General features: G+C 43.7%; 1 protein-coding gene across 1 annotated transcript in view; it reads left to right on the top strand.

Annotated features, from left to right (window-relative positions):
• LOC124775805 (circadian clock-controlled protein daywake-like) overlaps positions 1-14,571 on the top strand; it is a 73,640-nt gene that overhangs the window by 45,402 nt on the left and 13,667 nt on the right. The window contains exon 5 of the mRNA XM_047250636.1: positions 4,990-5,139. Coding sequence (XP_047106592.1) covers positions 4,990-5,139 — 150 coding nt within the window. The remainder of the gene's footprint in view (positions 1-4,989; positions 5,140-14,571) is intronic.

Raw genomic sequence — 14,571 nt, 5'->3', positions numbered from 1 at the left:
TCCCTCCTCCTCTGTTCCATTCGCGAATGGCGCGTGGGAAGAATGGTTGTCGGTATACTTCGTTATTAGCTCTAATGTCTCGAATTTTCTTATTGTGGTTATCTCACGAGATGTGTGTGGGAGGAAGTAATAGGTGGTCCTAATCTTCCTGGAGGGTATTGTCTCGGGATACCAATAGTAAACCTCTCTGTGGAGCACAACGCCTCTGTTGTAGCGTCTGCCAACGGAGTTTGTTGAGCATCTCCGCAACGTTCTTGCGCCGCCTAAACAATCCTGAAAAGCGCTGCTCTTCGTTGGATACCTCAGGAATTGTACTTCATCAATAAAGGAAGTTCGATTAATACCTGAATCTTATTCGTCTGATATCCGCACCAAATAGGATTGATAGAGGAGATAGAGAAGAGCACCGTGTTTTTGGCGCAGCTTCATTTAGCAGGAGCGAAAGCGTTACGGAGATATTCACTCAACTCCAGTGGCAACGGTGCGTGAGAGGCGTTCTGGGTCTCGGTGTGTTTTACTGTTCCGAGAGCGTACGTTCATAGAGGAGTCAGCCACTATGTTACCTCTCCCACGCGGGAAAACTCTGAAGCCAAACTGGAAAGATTCGAGCTCACACGAAGGCTTACCTGCGACCGTTTTTCCCTCCGACCATTCGTAGCTGGAACAAGAAAAGGCAGACGTGTCAGCAGCACACAAAATATCTCCCGCCGCACATCGTAAGGTGCCTTGCGAAGTGTAGATGTGGATGTAGATGTAGAAAATAACTTCACATTATATCTCTGTGGATGTTCTTTCCAGTCACGTTTTACTCCTTATTCATGATATGTCAAGAATAAGTACTATGCAAGGAGTCTGGCTAATCTTTGAGCGTTTTTTATTCAGTCGCAAAAGAGAATCTTGCAAGTCAAGGAAATCACAATTAATGAGATAAAATTTCCCTTGAAGAAATGAAATGATAGATGATTGTGTTTGATAATTTAACGCACCACTGTTACTGTAGGGAAACGTGATTTAGATGGAATTTTAGTGGCACAGTTGTGTAAATTAGACACAAATGCGAAAATTTTCGAGGAGGGTATCAATTTGAATAAAATTTAGTCCAAAAGCCTGATAGTAGACTGCTGGGAAAGGGTCGAAACCTCGGCTAGTATTTTATATCAGCTTCTGAAGTACAATGTTTGTTTGCACGGGTATCTGCCGCAGCAGCTGTTTTAATCTAGTATTATTGCTTTTTCCGTCTTAATTTTACTGAAAGTGTATTTTTCATTATTTGTTATAAAAGACCGAAAATTGCAGTAAAGTGAATGTCTAACCACATTTTTTTTTAAATTTCAAATTCCGCTAACAACGAAGGAAAAGAGTATAGATTTCAAAACATATAACATGAGGCAGAAAGGCCGTAAGTAACTTGTGCGGAAATTTTATAAAGAAATACTGTAAATATCGAAATGTAGACTTTTATTTATACGGTACCACATTTCCAGAATGACCACAGATGCTTTATAATAAAAGCGAAACGTGTCTGGTGAAAAGTGCTCTTTAACTGTAGTAAGAATAAGACGGAAAAATCGATAATAATTACTAAAGCCGGCCGAAGTGGCCGTGCGGTTAAAGGCGCTGCAGTCTGGAACCGCAAGACCGCTACGGTCGCAGGTTCGAATCCTGCCTCGGACATGGATGTTTGTGATGTCCTTAGGTTAGTTAAGTTTAACTAGTTTTAAGTTCTAGGGGACTAATGACCTCAGCAGTTGAGTCCCATAGTGCTCAGAGCCATTTTTTGAATTACTAAAGAATAGTGTTGCACTACCTGCTTATCTGTGGGCGTATGTGGGCTTAGATTCAAGAAGAAAAGTACGGACACTCTCATTATAGGTGATCAACGGATCACAATGAAACACCTCGCTGCACAAGTGGAAGTCTCTGTTGGTAGTGGTGACACACCAGTCCACCAGTCGGGGTACGCAGTGGTGTGCGTCCGTTGGTTTCCTCGCCGCCTACCGGAAGACCATAAAGAGCATGAAGGCCCATCTGCGCGAAATTCCTTGCACGCTCGAGGCTGATCGTACAATGTTTTGTCAAACATCGTCATGTGCGATGAAACATTCGTTCATTACGTCAAATCAGGAACAAAGAGACGAATGATATAACTTTATTTTGAAACAGAAACAAAACAAAAATCAAAATAAAGTCAATCTTCGGCATCTGTGAAATCAAAACCTGGTGCTGGGTTACTCTACTGCGTGCATAGCATCATGCTTAGATCCTCCTTCACAGGCTGTCCACAAGATGGTCGAGACGATGTTGTCCAAACGTGTCCACTCTTCAGACAGCGCCCCCTCTGAGGTCACTCGTCGTCTTAGGAGGCTTCCAAAGGCCCGGACGATAAGATGGAGGATCCTTTCTAGGTATTACACAGGCCTCAAACTGCTCGAAATCACGTAACAAACCCACATCATGGGGCTGCGTTCCCGAGACGCGCAATGATACCTGAATGCCTACACATCCTTTTATGACGATCATCAGACGTCAGGTTAATCCTGTAATTTTCGGTGTAGAGAGCCCGACACCAGTGATCGAGATTCCATTCCAGGTTTTTCCTTGCCAGTCTTCTTCGTGGACCACGGCGTCGAGGAGAGTGGGATTAGGGGGAAGGGTTCTACAGTTGTTTTTGACGGACACCTTGAAGCGAAATTGATCGTGTAGAACTGACTGCGTACTTATTCGTTGAGACGCTCTTCTCACTTGTCTCAAAAAAGGCAACACGTAGTTATCGCTCTCTCGTTGGGATATCAAAGAGGCATTATCTGCACTGAGTGGTCAGCAGCTGGTGTTGGTGGCAACAAGCGAGTAGCAGCCTGGGGGATCACAAGGAGATAGTCGGAATGAGTCCTACTTTCAGGTAGGAGAAATCCTTAGACGGTGCACTGAATCACACAAGTGTGTTGTCAACACTTCCAATGGCAAACAAATGTTCAATATTTTAATTCTCACGATAGCATTTGAATGTTTGAATTACTTCGTATGATGTTCACTATTTCTCTGGCAGTTACCTTTTAAACCGTAAAGTGACAATGGTCGCACTGTATAAGCTGAAATGACTCTTAGAGGTAAACTACGAGCTCCTCGTCCAGGCGTTGAAAGTCCAAGAGATGTCGACCGGGCGCTGTGCCATCCTCTGCCATGCGGCGTCTTGTGGAAGCGGAATGGAGTGGCAAGTGGTCACCACACCACTCTTCCGGCCGTTTTTCCGACTTTTCGGATCTTCAGCCGCTGCTTCTCAATCAAGTAGCTCCCCAATTGGCATCGCGAGGCTGTGTGCACTCCGCAAAGTCTTCTCACCAAGGAAAATCCTTGCCTATTCCGGGAATCGAAGCCGTGTCCTCCGCATGGGAGCCATCTGCGCTGACCACCCAACTACGGAACCGGACCTTCATTTCGTTTCTTCCTCCATTTCTGGGTGCTCCAGGCATCGTATCTTCCATTTCGTTTCTTCCTCCTCTTCTAGCTGCTTTGGGCATTATATCTAAAGACGCGGTGATTACAAAATTGAGTCGAATTTACAAACTTGGCCGTATAAGTCCATTTATCAGTATGACAAGTCACTCCCTCTAGCGTGGATGTATGTTCTGATTCTGTTTTATGCTCTCCTGAGGCAGACTGGCGCACAACTATTGTATCCCGACTTTGATATCCTGGATACTGTCAGTGTGACTGTCAGTCTCGCATATTTTCTATCTGGGACAAGTTTGCAAACACATCAGAATCACACAGACAGTTCATATAGACACTTGCCTTGCTTGGACGAACATTGTCCTGTTGAAAAATAGCACCACGTTTCTCGCATAAGAGGTAACACATGAGGACGCAGGATGAGTGATGTACCGTCGTACCTTCAGTGTCCCCTCAGTCACTAATGGCGATGGCCTAAAGTCACACATGATGGCTTCCCAGCCCATGGCTCAGGAGTAACACCTGTGCCTCTCCAAACGACTAGATGAAAAGAACCTGTTCCTAGGTGCCCGACATTTTCGCCAATGATGGTCATCCGTGGCAATGCAGAATCGCGATTCATAGCTGAACACAGTGCAACTGCATTTATCTGGCAGGCGACCACGCTTTCTAGTCACGGCAGCACTCCAAATGCAGCCGTTCATTCTGTGATGGTAACGGCAGCCCAGGCACGGGTTGGCAGTTCCTTAGTGCAACTGCTGCTAGTCTCCGACAAATGGTGCCGAACCACAGAGAATGTTCCAGGTAGCTGGTTCTCGGATGGCAGGAGCAGTTGTCAAGGAGTTACGAGGACACTGTTGCACAATCCGGCCGAACCTGTCGTCAGACGTGGTCGACCGGAACCTTGACGACCAATGCGCTGTCCGCAGGTTTCCATGAAAGACATGTGCGTATTACACGATTCGACCTTCTGGCCAAAAAGACACGCACAATAAGGTCATTTCCTAACTCTGTAAGGTACTGATAATGCCGTCTCAGACGAGTGCGTGGTATCTCCGTGTCCTTCAGTGATCGCCCAACATGTCGCTTGCAGACGCTACCATTCCTCGTAATAACGGTAAACACGAACGACATTAATACACTCGGGTAGCCGTAACACTTGTCACAGAGAACTGCAACTCTAATCAACTACGTAGCCACCAATGGTGTGTACGTGTACGAAGTTACACTGACGTCCGCCCATGTCTTGAGAGTGCTTCACTTCTTTTGTCCGGCAGTGTATGTTGTCAGACAGTGTAAACAAGCTGCACTGCCGAGCACACCGAGCCCTAGTGAACTGCACTGAGAACGCAGATTTAGGTTTATCTCAATCACAGGGAAGACACGAGGAAGATGCAAGATAGAGGTTTCCGATCGAAAAAATTTGTTAACTATACAAGTGTGGGGCGGGAAAGTTTATTTATGTTACAGTATGACGAAGCACTGCACACGGGTGCACTATTACTCGGCGACATTCTGAGTGACTTTCCCTCGTTGCAGCTGACGTGGACGCGACCTGCACGATGCAAGGGGAGCGGGTGGAGCGTGACGGCGCCACCTACCTGCACGTCAAGACGTTCAGCACTAGCTTCAGCATCGGCCACGCAAAGGTCAAGCTCAACAACCTGTTCGGCGGAGACAAGGAGCTGGGTGAGTCCACACGGCATAACTACCTTGTAACGGCCTAGGGGTTCGTTGCTTAAATGTGTATTTCTGAGATGCAGAATTATAGTTGCTGAATATTAGCTGTTTCAAGTTAATTATACGGTTCGAAATCACGCACCATTCATCATAACAAGCATTTACGATGTGAAGTGAATTTTAAAACGTAACTGAGCAGTATAATACCAACGGAATAACCACCTCTCTTCATAATAAAGCACTCAATGTCAAAGCAGTAACTTTCAAAATTCGAATACAAAAAAATGTTCTGTTTAAGTAACAAGTTTTAATGAAGCAACCCTGGCCTGAAAGACTATCAAAATACCGTAGAATGTAACACAATTTGGTACTGCAGTTTCTGCAGTACTTTAATATGGGTATGTATACTGTGTACCTGTTTAATGCTACAATAGAATACTTCCTTTTCAAAACTGCAGTGTCGTTACTTATAATTGAGGCAGGGACGAGTTAAACTCGGTTTTGTAAATTTCATATGTAAACGTGCTAGGTTTGATGACGGCTGCCAGTCCCATTAAAGCAATTACACATTTCATTCTTTAACCAAATGTTTACCGCGGTATATTTGTTTAGTACAAATTTTCTGTTTTCTATTAAGATAAAATTGAATGTTATATGTTGAAACTCGGAAATTATGGCTGACAAAACCTCTTACGTGAAAATGTTTTTTAATTCGTAACCCACATCGGATGTGTTTTCAGAAGTTTGTAATTTATTATATCTTGAACTACTGCCAGTTTCCGCCTTACAGGCCATTTTCAAGCGCAGTAGGTGTTTATATGTTGTACATTTTTTTATTTACTTTTATTTCGTCCTCCGCACGCTCCATACAGACGGTGAGGAGGTGGGGAGTCGGGGACACGGCAATCAGCCGTAAAGGCAACCCGCCAATTGACGTAAAAATTTAATTAGTTGAAAAAGGAACGAGAAACAAGTAGGGGAGGTATTTACATTAAATTTAAAACCGTTTTGAGGGGAAAAATAAAATGGAAATTTTTAGATATATGAGACAAGTCAACTCTGGTACTTAAAAACAGTAATAATGAAAGGTAAAACGAAAAAAAATCAGCGCACATTTAAAAACGTTTATAACCTGATGCTGAAACACTGATATTTAAAAGAATCACCTTTATGTCACTAAGAACCGGAAAGACCTGTCCTGCGATTGGGTGGCTCTTGTCGAAGGGTGAAATGTTGGCCAGTGATGAAGGTGGGAATGTGGTGGTATAGAGAACTGGTGCATAGCAGAGATGGGGTAGGAGTATTGGAGTACAGGGGGGGAGTTAGTGATGCTAATAGTTATTGGGATAAGGAGGCGCGGGGAAAGAAAGGCAGATGGGGAAAAAAGCGGGTAAGAAAATGTGAGCAGAGAAATGAGAGGAAGCCCCGGTGAGGTGGAATGGTAGGAATGGGTGGGGCAGATTTATACGTGGCAAGATCTACATCTACATACATACTTTGCAATCCACCGTACGCTGCGTGGCGGAGGGTACCATGTACCAATACATCTCTTTTCCTTCTCCATTCACAAATAAAGCGAGGCAAAAATGACTGTCTGTGTGTTTCCGTATGACCCCTAATATCTTATCTTCGTGGTCTTTATGTTCAGTGTATACCGGTGGTGGTAGAATCGTTCGGCAGTAAACTTCAAATGTCGGTTCTCTAAATTTTCTCAATAGCGTTTTTGAAAAGAACGTTGTCTTCCCTGCACGGATTCCCATTTGAATTCCCGTGGCATCTCCGTAACACTTGCGCGTTGTTCGAACCTACTGGTAACAAATCTAGCAGCCCGCTCTGAATTGTTTCGATGTCTTCCGTCGATCCGACCAGGTTCGAATCCCAAACACTCGAGCAGTACTCAAGAACAGATCGCACTAGCATCCTACATGCAGTCTCGTTTACAGGTGCTCCACTCTCCCCTAAAATTCTCCCAATAAACTGAAGTCGACATATGCCTTCCATAGCACTTCTCATATGCTCGTTCCAAGTCATATCGCTTTTCAGCGTTACGCCCAGACATGTAAACGACTTGACTGTGTCAAGCAAGACACTAGTAATACTGTATCCGAACATTACAGGTTTGATCTTCGCACTCAACCGCATTAACTTACCTTTTTTTGACATTTAGGGCTAGCTGCTAGCTGTCTACTGGAAATTTTGTCTAAGTCCCCTCGTATCTCCCTATAGTCACTCAACTTCGACATCTTACCAACATCACAGCATCGTCAGCAAATAACCGCAGATTGCTGCCCACCTGTCCGCTAAATCATTTATGTATGTAGAGAACAACAGTGGTCCTATCATAGTTCCCTGGGGCACTCCCGACGATACCCTTGTCTCTGATGAACACTCGCCACAGAGGATAACATACTGGGTTCTGTTATTTAAGAAGTCTTCCAGCCACTCACATATCTGTGAACTTATTACATATGCTCGTACCTTCGTTAACAGACTACAATGGGGCACCGTGTCAAATGCTTTCCGGAAATCTAGAAATATGGAATCTCCATGTTGCTCTTCATTGATAGTACAAAATGTGAGAAAGGGGCAATCTGAGTTTTGCACCGACGATGCTCTCTGAAACCATGCTGATTCGGTCAAATGAGCTTCTCAGTATCAAGAAAGTTTGTTATTTTCGGACTGCGAATATGTTCAATGATTCTGCAACAAACCGAAGTAAGGGATATTGGTCTGTAATTTTGCGGGTCCGTTTTTTTTTACCCTTCTTATGTACTGGAGTCACCTGCACTTTTTGCCAGTCGCTTGGGACTTTGTGCTGGGCGAGAGATTCATGATAAATGCAAGCTAGGTAAGGGGCCAATGCCGTAGAGGAGTACTCTTCGTAAAATCGAACTGGGATTCCATCCGGGTCTTGTGATCTATTTGCTTTCAAATCTTTCAGTTGTTTCTCTATGCAGGCTATGCTTATTACTATGTCGTCCATACGAGAGTCTGTCCGATGGTCGAATGACGGTATGTTTGTACGATTCTCCTGTGTGGACGATTTCTTGAACGAGAAATTTAAGACTTCGGCTTTCTCTTTGCTATCTTCAACCACCACACCAGGCTCGTCATCAAGGGACTGTATGGAAGACTTAGACCCACTTAGCGGTTTTACGTAGGACCAGAATTTTCTCGGGTTCCCTGCCAGATTTTTTGCTAAGGTGTCACGGTGGCAGTTGTTGAATGCATCAAGCATAGATCTTTTCACAGACGCGCGAATCTCTACTAATCTTTGCTTGTCGTCATTTATTTGTTACCTTTGGTCGGTCTATCCCCTCTTTTATCCACTTACTAGGCACATAACTCTCCAGACGATGATTTACAGCCTGCTTGAACTCTGCCAGTAATTCCTCTACATCCATCTTACTGGAACTAAGTTTTAGTCTTCTGGCTAGGGCCCCACGTCCGGCAGGCCGTTCGCCGGGTGCCGGTCTTTCAATTTGACGCCGCTTCGGCGACCTGCAGTCGATGAGGATGATAGGGTGATGATGACAGCACAACACCCAGTCCCTCGGCGGAGAAAATTCCCTGACCCAGCCGGGAATCGAACCCGGGCCCAGAGGATTGACAATCCGTGACGCTGACCATTCAGCTACCGGGGGCGGACAACTGGAACTAAGTGATGCCAATTGACTGTCTAAGTGAGATGTTAATAACTGATTATCTGCTCCATCTAGCAGAAACACTCTCCTAGCCTTCTTGACTGATGTATCAACTTCCGTAATCATAGTTGCTATTATGACATTATGATCGCTAATTCCCTTTTCTATGAAGACATTGTCGATAAGGTCTGGTTTCGCATGACGGTTTGTCTGTACACCCCGCAATGTATCCATAGACATCTCAGTCTATACTCGGCAGGTTAAAGTCACCTCCAGCGGCATTGCGTGATCTGAGTATATACGCGCCATTGACCGTAGTCATTCTGTGAATGATTGTAGAACTGTCACAGCAGAATCGGATCGCCGGTAAAAACGTCCAACAACTAACTTGATGTCACCTACACCTGTTACAAGCGGCCAGATGACTTCACTGCCACACTCAACTTCGACCTCAATACAGACAGTACTTTGGTCAACTGCAATGAACACTTCCCCTCCTCTGGCCTCTAATCTGTTTTCACTATATACGTTCCACATAAATGACGGGGCTGAGTTCATGATCCGAGAGGGGCAGATGTCTGAAGTTTCTTTGGGAGTGTTGGTGGAGGGTGCGTAGATGTAGGGTTAGTGAAATGTGTTGGTAAAGGCGCGGCAGCATGTGAGGATTGCAAAGTAGAGGGGAAACGATAGGCTTATTGGAGTCCAGTTTTCGGATAGTTTAGATTGTTCGGTGATGTTCAGTGTGAGTGAGAAGAGGCGGGAATTTGATGAGCTGTCGAAGGATCATTGTGGGGGAGAGTGTACGGATACAGAGAGCGGAGCGGAATTCGTGGTGTTCGAGGACATTGAAGGACTTATAGAACTTTGGAGGGGCGGATATCCGTGCAACATTTGCATAGCAAAGGGTGGGACAAATCGGGGATTTGTACGTATGAAGGACAGTGGAGCTTTGTACAACTATTATCCTGTTAATAAACGGCGATGTAGCCAGTCTGAAAGCCAGAACATAACGTAAAAACGTCGGAATTAAAACTAGAAAGCTTACTGTGTGCAGTAATAGTCATGTTTATAACAAATAACGCATTATAGGACATTACACGCGCTCGCTTCGTTGTTGAACGCGTACTGTCACTTCTGTCCACTGTTTCCCGCGTTTCACTCATGCTCTGGAGTGACAGTCGGTGCTCGACAGCGAAAGCGAACGCATGTGGTGTGCTGTAACGTGATATTAGTTACAAACATGACTATTAATGCACAAAGTAAGCTTTCTAGTTTTAATTCCGACGTCTGCACTTTATGTGCCCGCTTTCAGATCGGCTCTATTCCCGTATATTAACAGGATAATAACTGTACAATACATCGACGTTGAAAATGGCCTGTAAGGCCGAAACTGGCGAATTGTGATTGGTATAATGAATAGACTACTTGTGAAAAACAGCCGAGGTGGAAAACTTCAAAATGGCCTTTAAGAAATGTACGGCTGTGGTGCGCCACATGAAGAAAATTCCCCTAAGAATGTTTCCATTACTGTATGGTTTGCACACTTTAGCGGTAGTATGAACTTTTGTTTTTGTGGCTCTGCAAGTATACAGTGTCTCAGTATACTGCTAACTATGTGAAAGCAAGTGTTCTAATTCCTATTACAGCGTTGCCCATTTGTATTCTGATCTAGCATAGCCTTTGCTACCCTACATTTGATTACAGACATTGACTGTGCTAATTACTTTTGATTTGTGTGGTACCACTTACTCTAAGCTGAATCCGACTATTTGTGAATGAAATGGAATATAAGGAATAGCTCTCAGCAGTACACAGAATGGCTTCCTCATCAATCACAACAAAATGGCTAACTGGTGCGTAATGAAACTATGCCCTGTTAAAAAAATGCGAATACTGGATTATGACAAAATTTTACAAATGAAGATACTTCCCTAATTTCATTTCAGAATGTTAGTTTAGACCTAACGATTATTTCTTACGTGCTTAACAGGCGAATCAACTCTGCTCTGTCTGCTTAAAACCATAACATTAATTGCTAGACGGCATATTCCTTAAATAAATCACTGCGCGGCAAATTGCCTTATCATTTACCTTAAACTACTTTGCCAAATGAGAATATTGCTACATTTCCAAAACTGCAGCTAGCTGTCCACGGCATAGTGCATGACGTAACAGTACTGTATTGTTACGATTTGCATTCAAACAGTGAAATATTTGGAAACTAATGAAAAGCTTGTTGTAAATTAAAATGGTATTAAGATTCTTTAATAGCACAAAAATGGATCACGTTAACTTGAAGACTGTGTTCTTCCTTTGGCGTTATTATGGAAAATGCAAACTGATTCAGATAAGCGTTACACAAGTGACAAACTTACACTTTACTTTTCTTACAAGATTTTTTTCAACTGGAAAGGGGGAGGGTAAGAATAATCATAATTCTGAACACATGACCGATAATCTCTCTCTCTCTCTCTCTCTCTCTCTCTCTCTCTCTCCCTCTCTCCCCCTCTCCCCCTCACCCTGTCGTCCACTCTACTCCCAATACAACCTCTGGTAGCCAAAGAGTAACGTAAATCATGTGTTCAGGTACCCAAAGACGCTCATAATGGTAAACATTCCAAAAAAAACTGTCATTTCTTATGACATAGAAATCTTTAAAGTATAACAGACATACCATTATTAGAACATAATTTATTAAATTTTAATGTGCTGTTTGAATAATAAAAACATTTTACGCTTCCTAGATAAATCTTTTGTGAACTGTTAAAAGATAAAAATTCCATTCAGTAAAGCATTCAAGAAATTGTTTCCGAAGTTTGTGGCTTTATTATTTTAACATTAACTGCACATGAAGTAGATGACAATAGTCCGTACTCCAGTTGCTATGTGAAATTTTGTAAGTTAAAGCATTACTGCCACGTGCACACACAACTAAAAATATTGCATGTGGGTGTCGCAAACAGTTTTTTTTTAAACAGAACACTAGTGAACATTAAACATGCAAAGGAAAGGATTACATTAATATTACAGTTTTTAATGACGACAAATACACTTTTAAGATTGTATCAAGCACTTGCATTGGCGCGAGTCATATGTTACTTAATTTGTTTGTGAAGAGTCTCACCGAAGGCTCTTTTTCGCTAGTGACTTGCCTCCTACATTGTCTCGTAGGAAACCTAAAGGGGGAAAAAATTAGTTCCTGGGTGTGAGTCATCTACTAATGGATTAACTTTGTGTCTTAATGCTCGTGTTGACTACAAACAACCGTGGAGCGTAGCAAATTACGTAAGGAATGACAAGCGAGAAGTAGCAGGAGGAAATCCACTATGGCTGAGTCATGCCTGTACTTCTTTATGCGGGTAAGAGTGTCTCCCTTGTTACGACATGCCCGGCTAATGATTTCTGGCGAGAGATTACATCTTCATGAGCGATCAGATTAATTTATTTCGTGTAAGGAATAAGAAGGATAAGTAACGTCCCATCGTCTACGAGGTACCACAGATGACCTCGTAGACAGCGATGGGAGAGGAACTCAAAGGAGCCTTTTTCAAAGGAACCATATCAAAATTATCCACAAATGATTTGGAGAAACCAAGGAAAGCATAAATGTACATGTCTGGGAGGCTACCAGAATCCCACACAGCCCCAAAACGAGTCCTTTCTCTAAACCACCGCGCCTCTTCGCCCTGTCGTTTCCTTCGCTGAGCTCCGTAAGTTAAACCGTTCGCCACACAACGAACTCTCATTAGAATAAACTTCAGGTTTAACAAAACTTATCACCACCTTCTTAGCCGTGATTTGGCTCATATAGTCTAAACATCAGCTATACAAGCGATACTATCGCCAGAACAGTCTAGAAAACTTATATCGTAACCGTTTCGTAACCATCGGATGAGTGAATCAGGGGAGGGAAACAGATGGTTTCAGTAACTTGCAAATCCAGCTGTTCGACATTTTTATATTTCTAGTGCTGTCAGGCCAGTAGAACTCTGTTGTTTTTGCACTGACAAATGCGAGGAATCTGGAAACTCATAGTACACACGGGTAAGAGATCGCAGAACTTTAATAGCACTACATAGTAGAGCTTGGATTAGAAAAAAAAGACAAGCACAATTTTCTGCTTCGGATCACGTTCAGATTTCGTCAAATGGTTTTGAACGGTCCCTAGCGGTTCCAGCCTGTACAAGATGGCAAAAATAGCCTTCGCGCTGCGCTCCAATGGCATACTATCATGTTCAAAGGTGCTTCAGACCTTAGAGAAGGGTTGAAATATTCGGGCTGTCAGTAATGTCGAGCTCCATGTATTGTCGTTTTCGACCACGAAATGTGTGGGAAGCAACGCCCGAAGAAAAGGGCTGGTTCCATTGATGCCATTTATGCCACCACCTGAAGCCTTTTCGGTGTGTCTGAAATGTCTTCCTCGGCCATCCATAAGAAAGCCACATAATTTTCAGGGAGGGGGGGGGGGGGTTGTAGCATTCTGACTTCCATCGCACAGAGGCGTCAAAAGAAGGGTTGAAATGTCCATAAGAGTGGGTTGACGACCTTATCATCGTGTGGCACGTCCACAGTCGCGTTATGGCAGAATTTTGTGAAATTTAGTGCCAATGTAGATTATTAACCCACATTACATGTCACAAGAGCTCCTGAGCTCTGGAGTTTTTTTCGCTTGGGTAGACCTTTCGTATTTGTGGCATCATCAAGACCGAAGGTGAAGTTGCAGGGAGTCACGCTCTTGCACCATTACGGTGGAAGGTAGTAGACTTCTCCGAAACCAATTTAAAACTTCAGCTTCACAATGAGAGACAATTACAAGGTTTCGAGAAACTGATCCTATAATTGTGTTGGGAAGCATATGTTCTACAAAATTCAGATCCAGTTACCTCGTTGGTCGAGCCATGCTGGAAATCCTCCTATAAGAAAAGCTCGATACAGACTGTCAAATTGTACCTTTGGAAATTCACACACAGGACAGGAGCGATTTTTCGCCGAACTCTTGAGCGCCAACAGCATTCCCATGATATCCAACGCTGCGACGCTACGTGCGCCCATCGACCATGATGTTTCACAATGCAAGGTCGCACAACCATCACCAAACTGGTCTGTTTCAACGTTATCCTGCAACTGTTGCAGTTTTCCTCCAGATGAATCATCCCTGAGATACATTCTGAATAGTGAGACGGTAATCATCTGTGAAGAGCTCATTTCTCCATTCATTTAGTTTTATAATGTATGACGCCAGCTTCATATAAGCAGAACTGTCTCTGTGCTTCTATGAACAACATAAACAATACCCTTCTCTGGGATACACCAGTTACTCTGAACTTTCGATATAGAGTTTGTTGGGGAACTGCCACTCCTGTGGCAACATAATATGAAGGCAGTTAGCTTGCCGACATCGGAAGATTGCATTTAAAGCCAGACAGTGGTCCTTTCGTGATCACTCTTTGGCGTCCTGCAGTTGTCTCATAACTGTCACTGCTGAGACTATGGGCGTCACTGTATTTTGCCCTGCTTTATGGTTCAAATGGCTCTGAGCACTATGGGACTCAACTGCTGAGGTCATTAGTCCCCTAGAACTTAGAACTAGTTAAACCTAACTAACCTAAGGACATCACAAACATCCATGCCCGAGGCAGGATTCGAACATGCGACCGTAGCGGTCTTGCGGTTCCAGACTGCAGCGCCTTTAACCGCACGGCCACTTCGGCCGGCCCCTGCTTTATGTTGTGAATGCACAGCTCCAACCAAGGGAAAACACCACTGTGAAGTAGTGGGGTGAATGATCTTCTGTTTA

Source organism: Schistocerca piceifrons, chromosome 2 (assembly GCF_021461385.2).
Source record: "Schistocerca piceifrons isolate TAMUIC-IGC-003096 chromosome 2, iqSchPice1.1, whole genome shotgun sequence".
Classification (NCBI taxonomy): domain Eukaryota; kingdom Metazoa; phylum Arthropoda; class Insecta; order Orthoptera; family Acrididae; genus Schistocerca; species Schistocerca piceifrons.
Note: the sequence above shows the minus strand (reverse complement) of the source record. Positions and strands in the feature narration are given on the sequence as shown.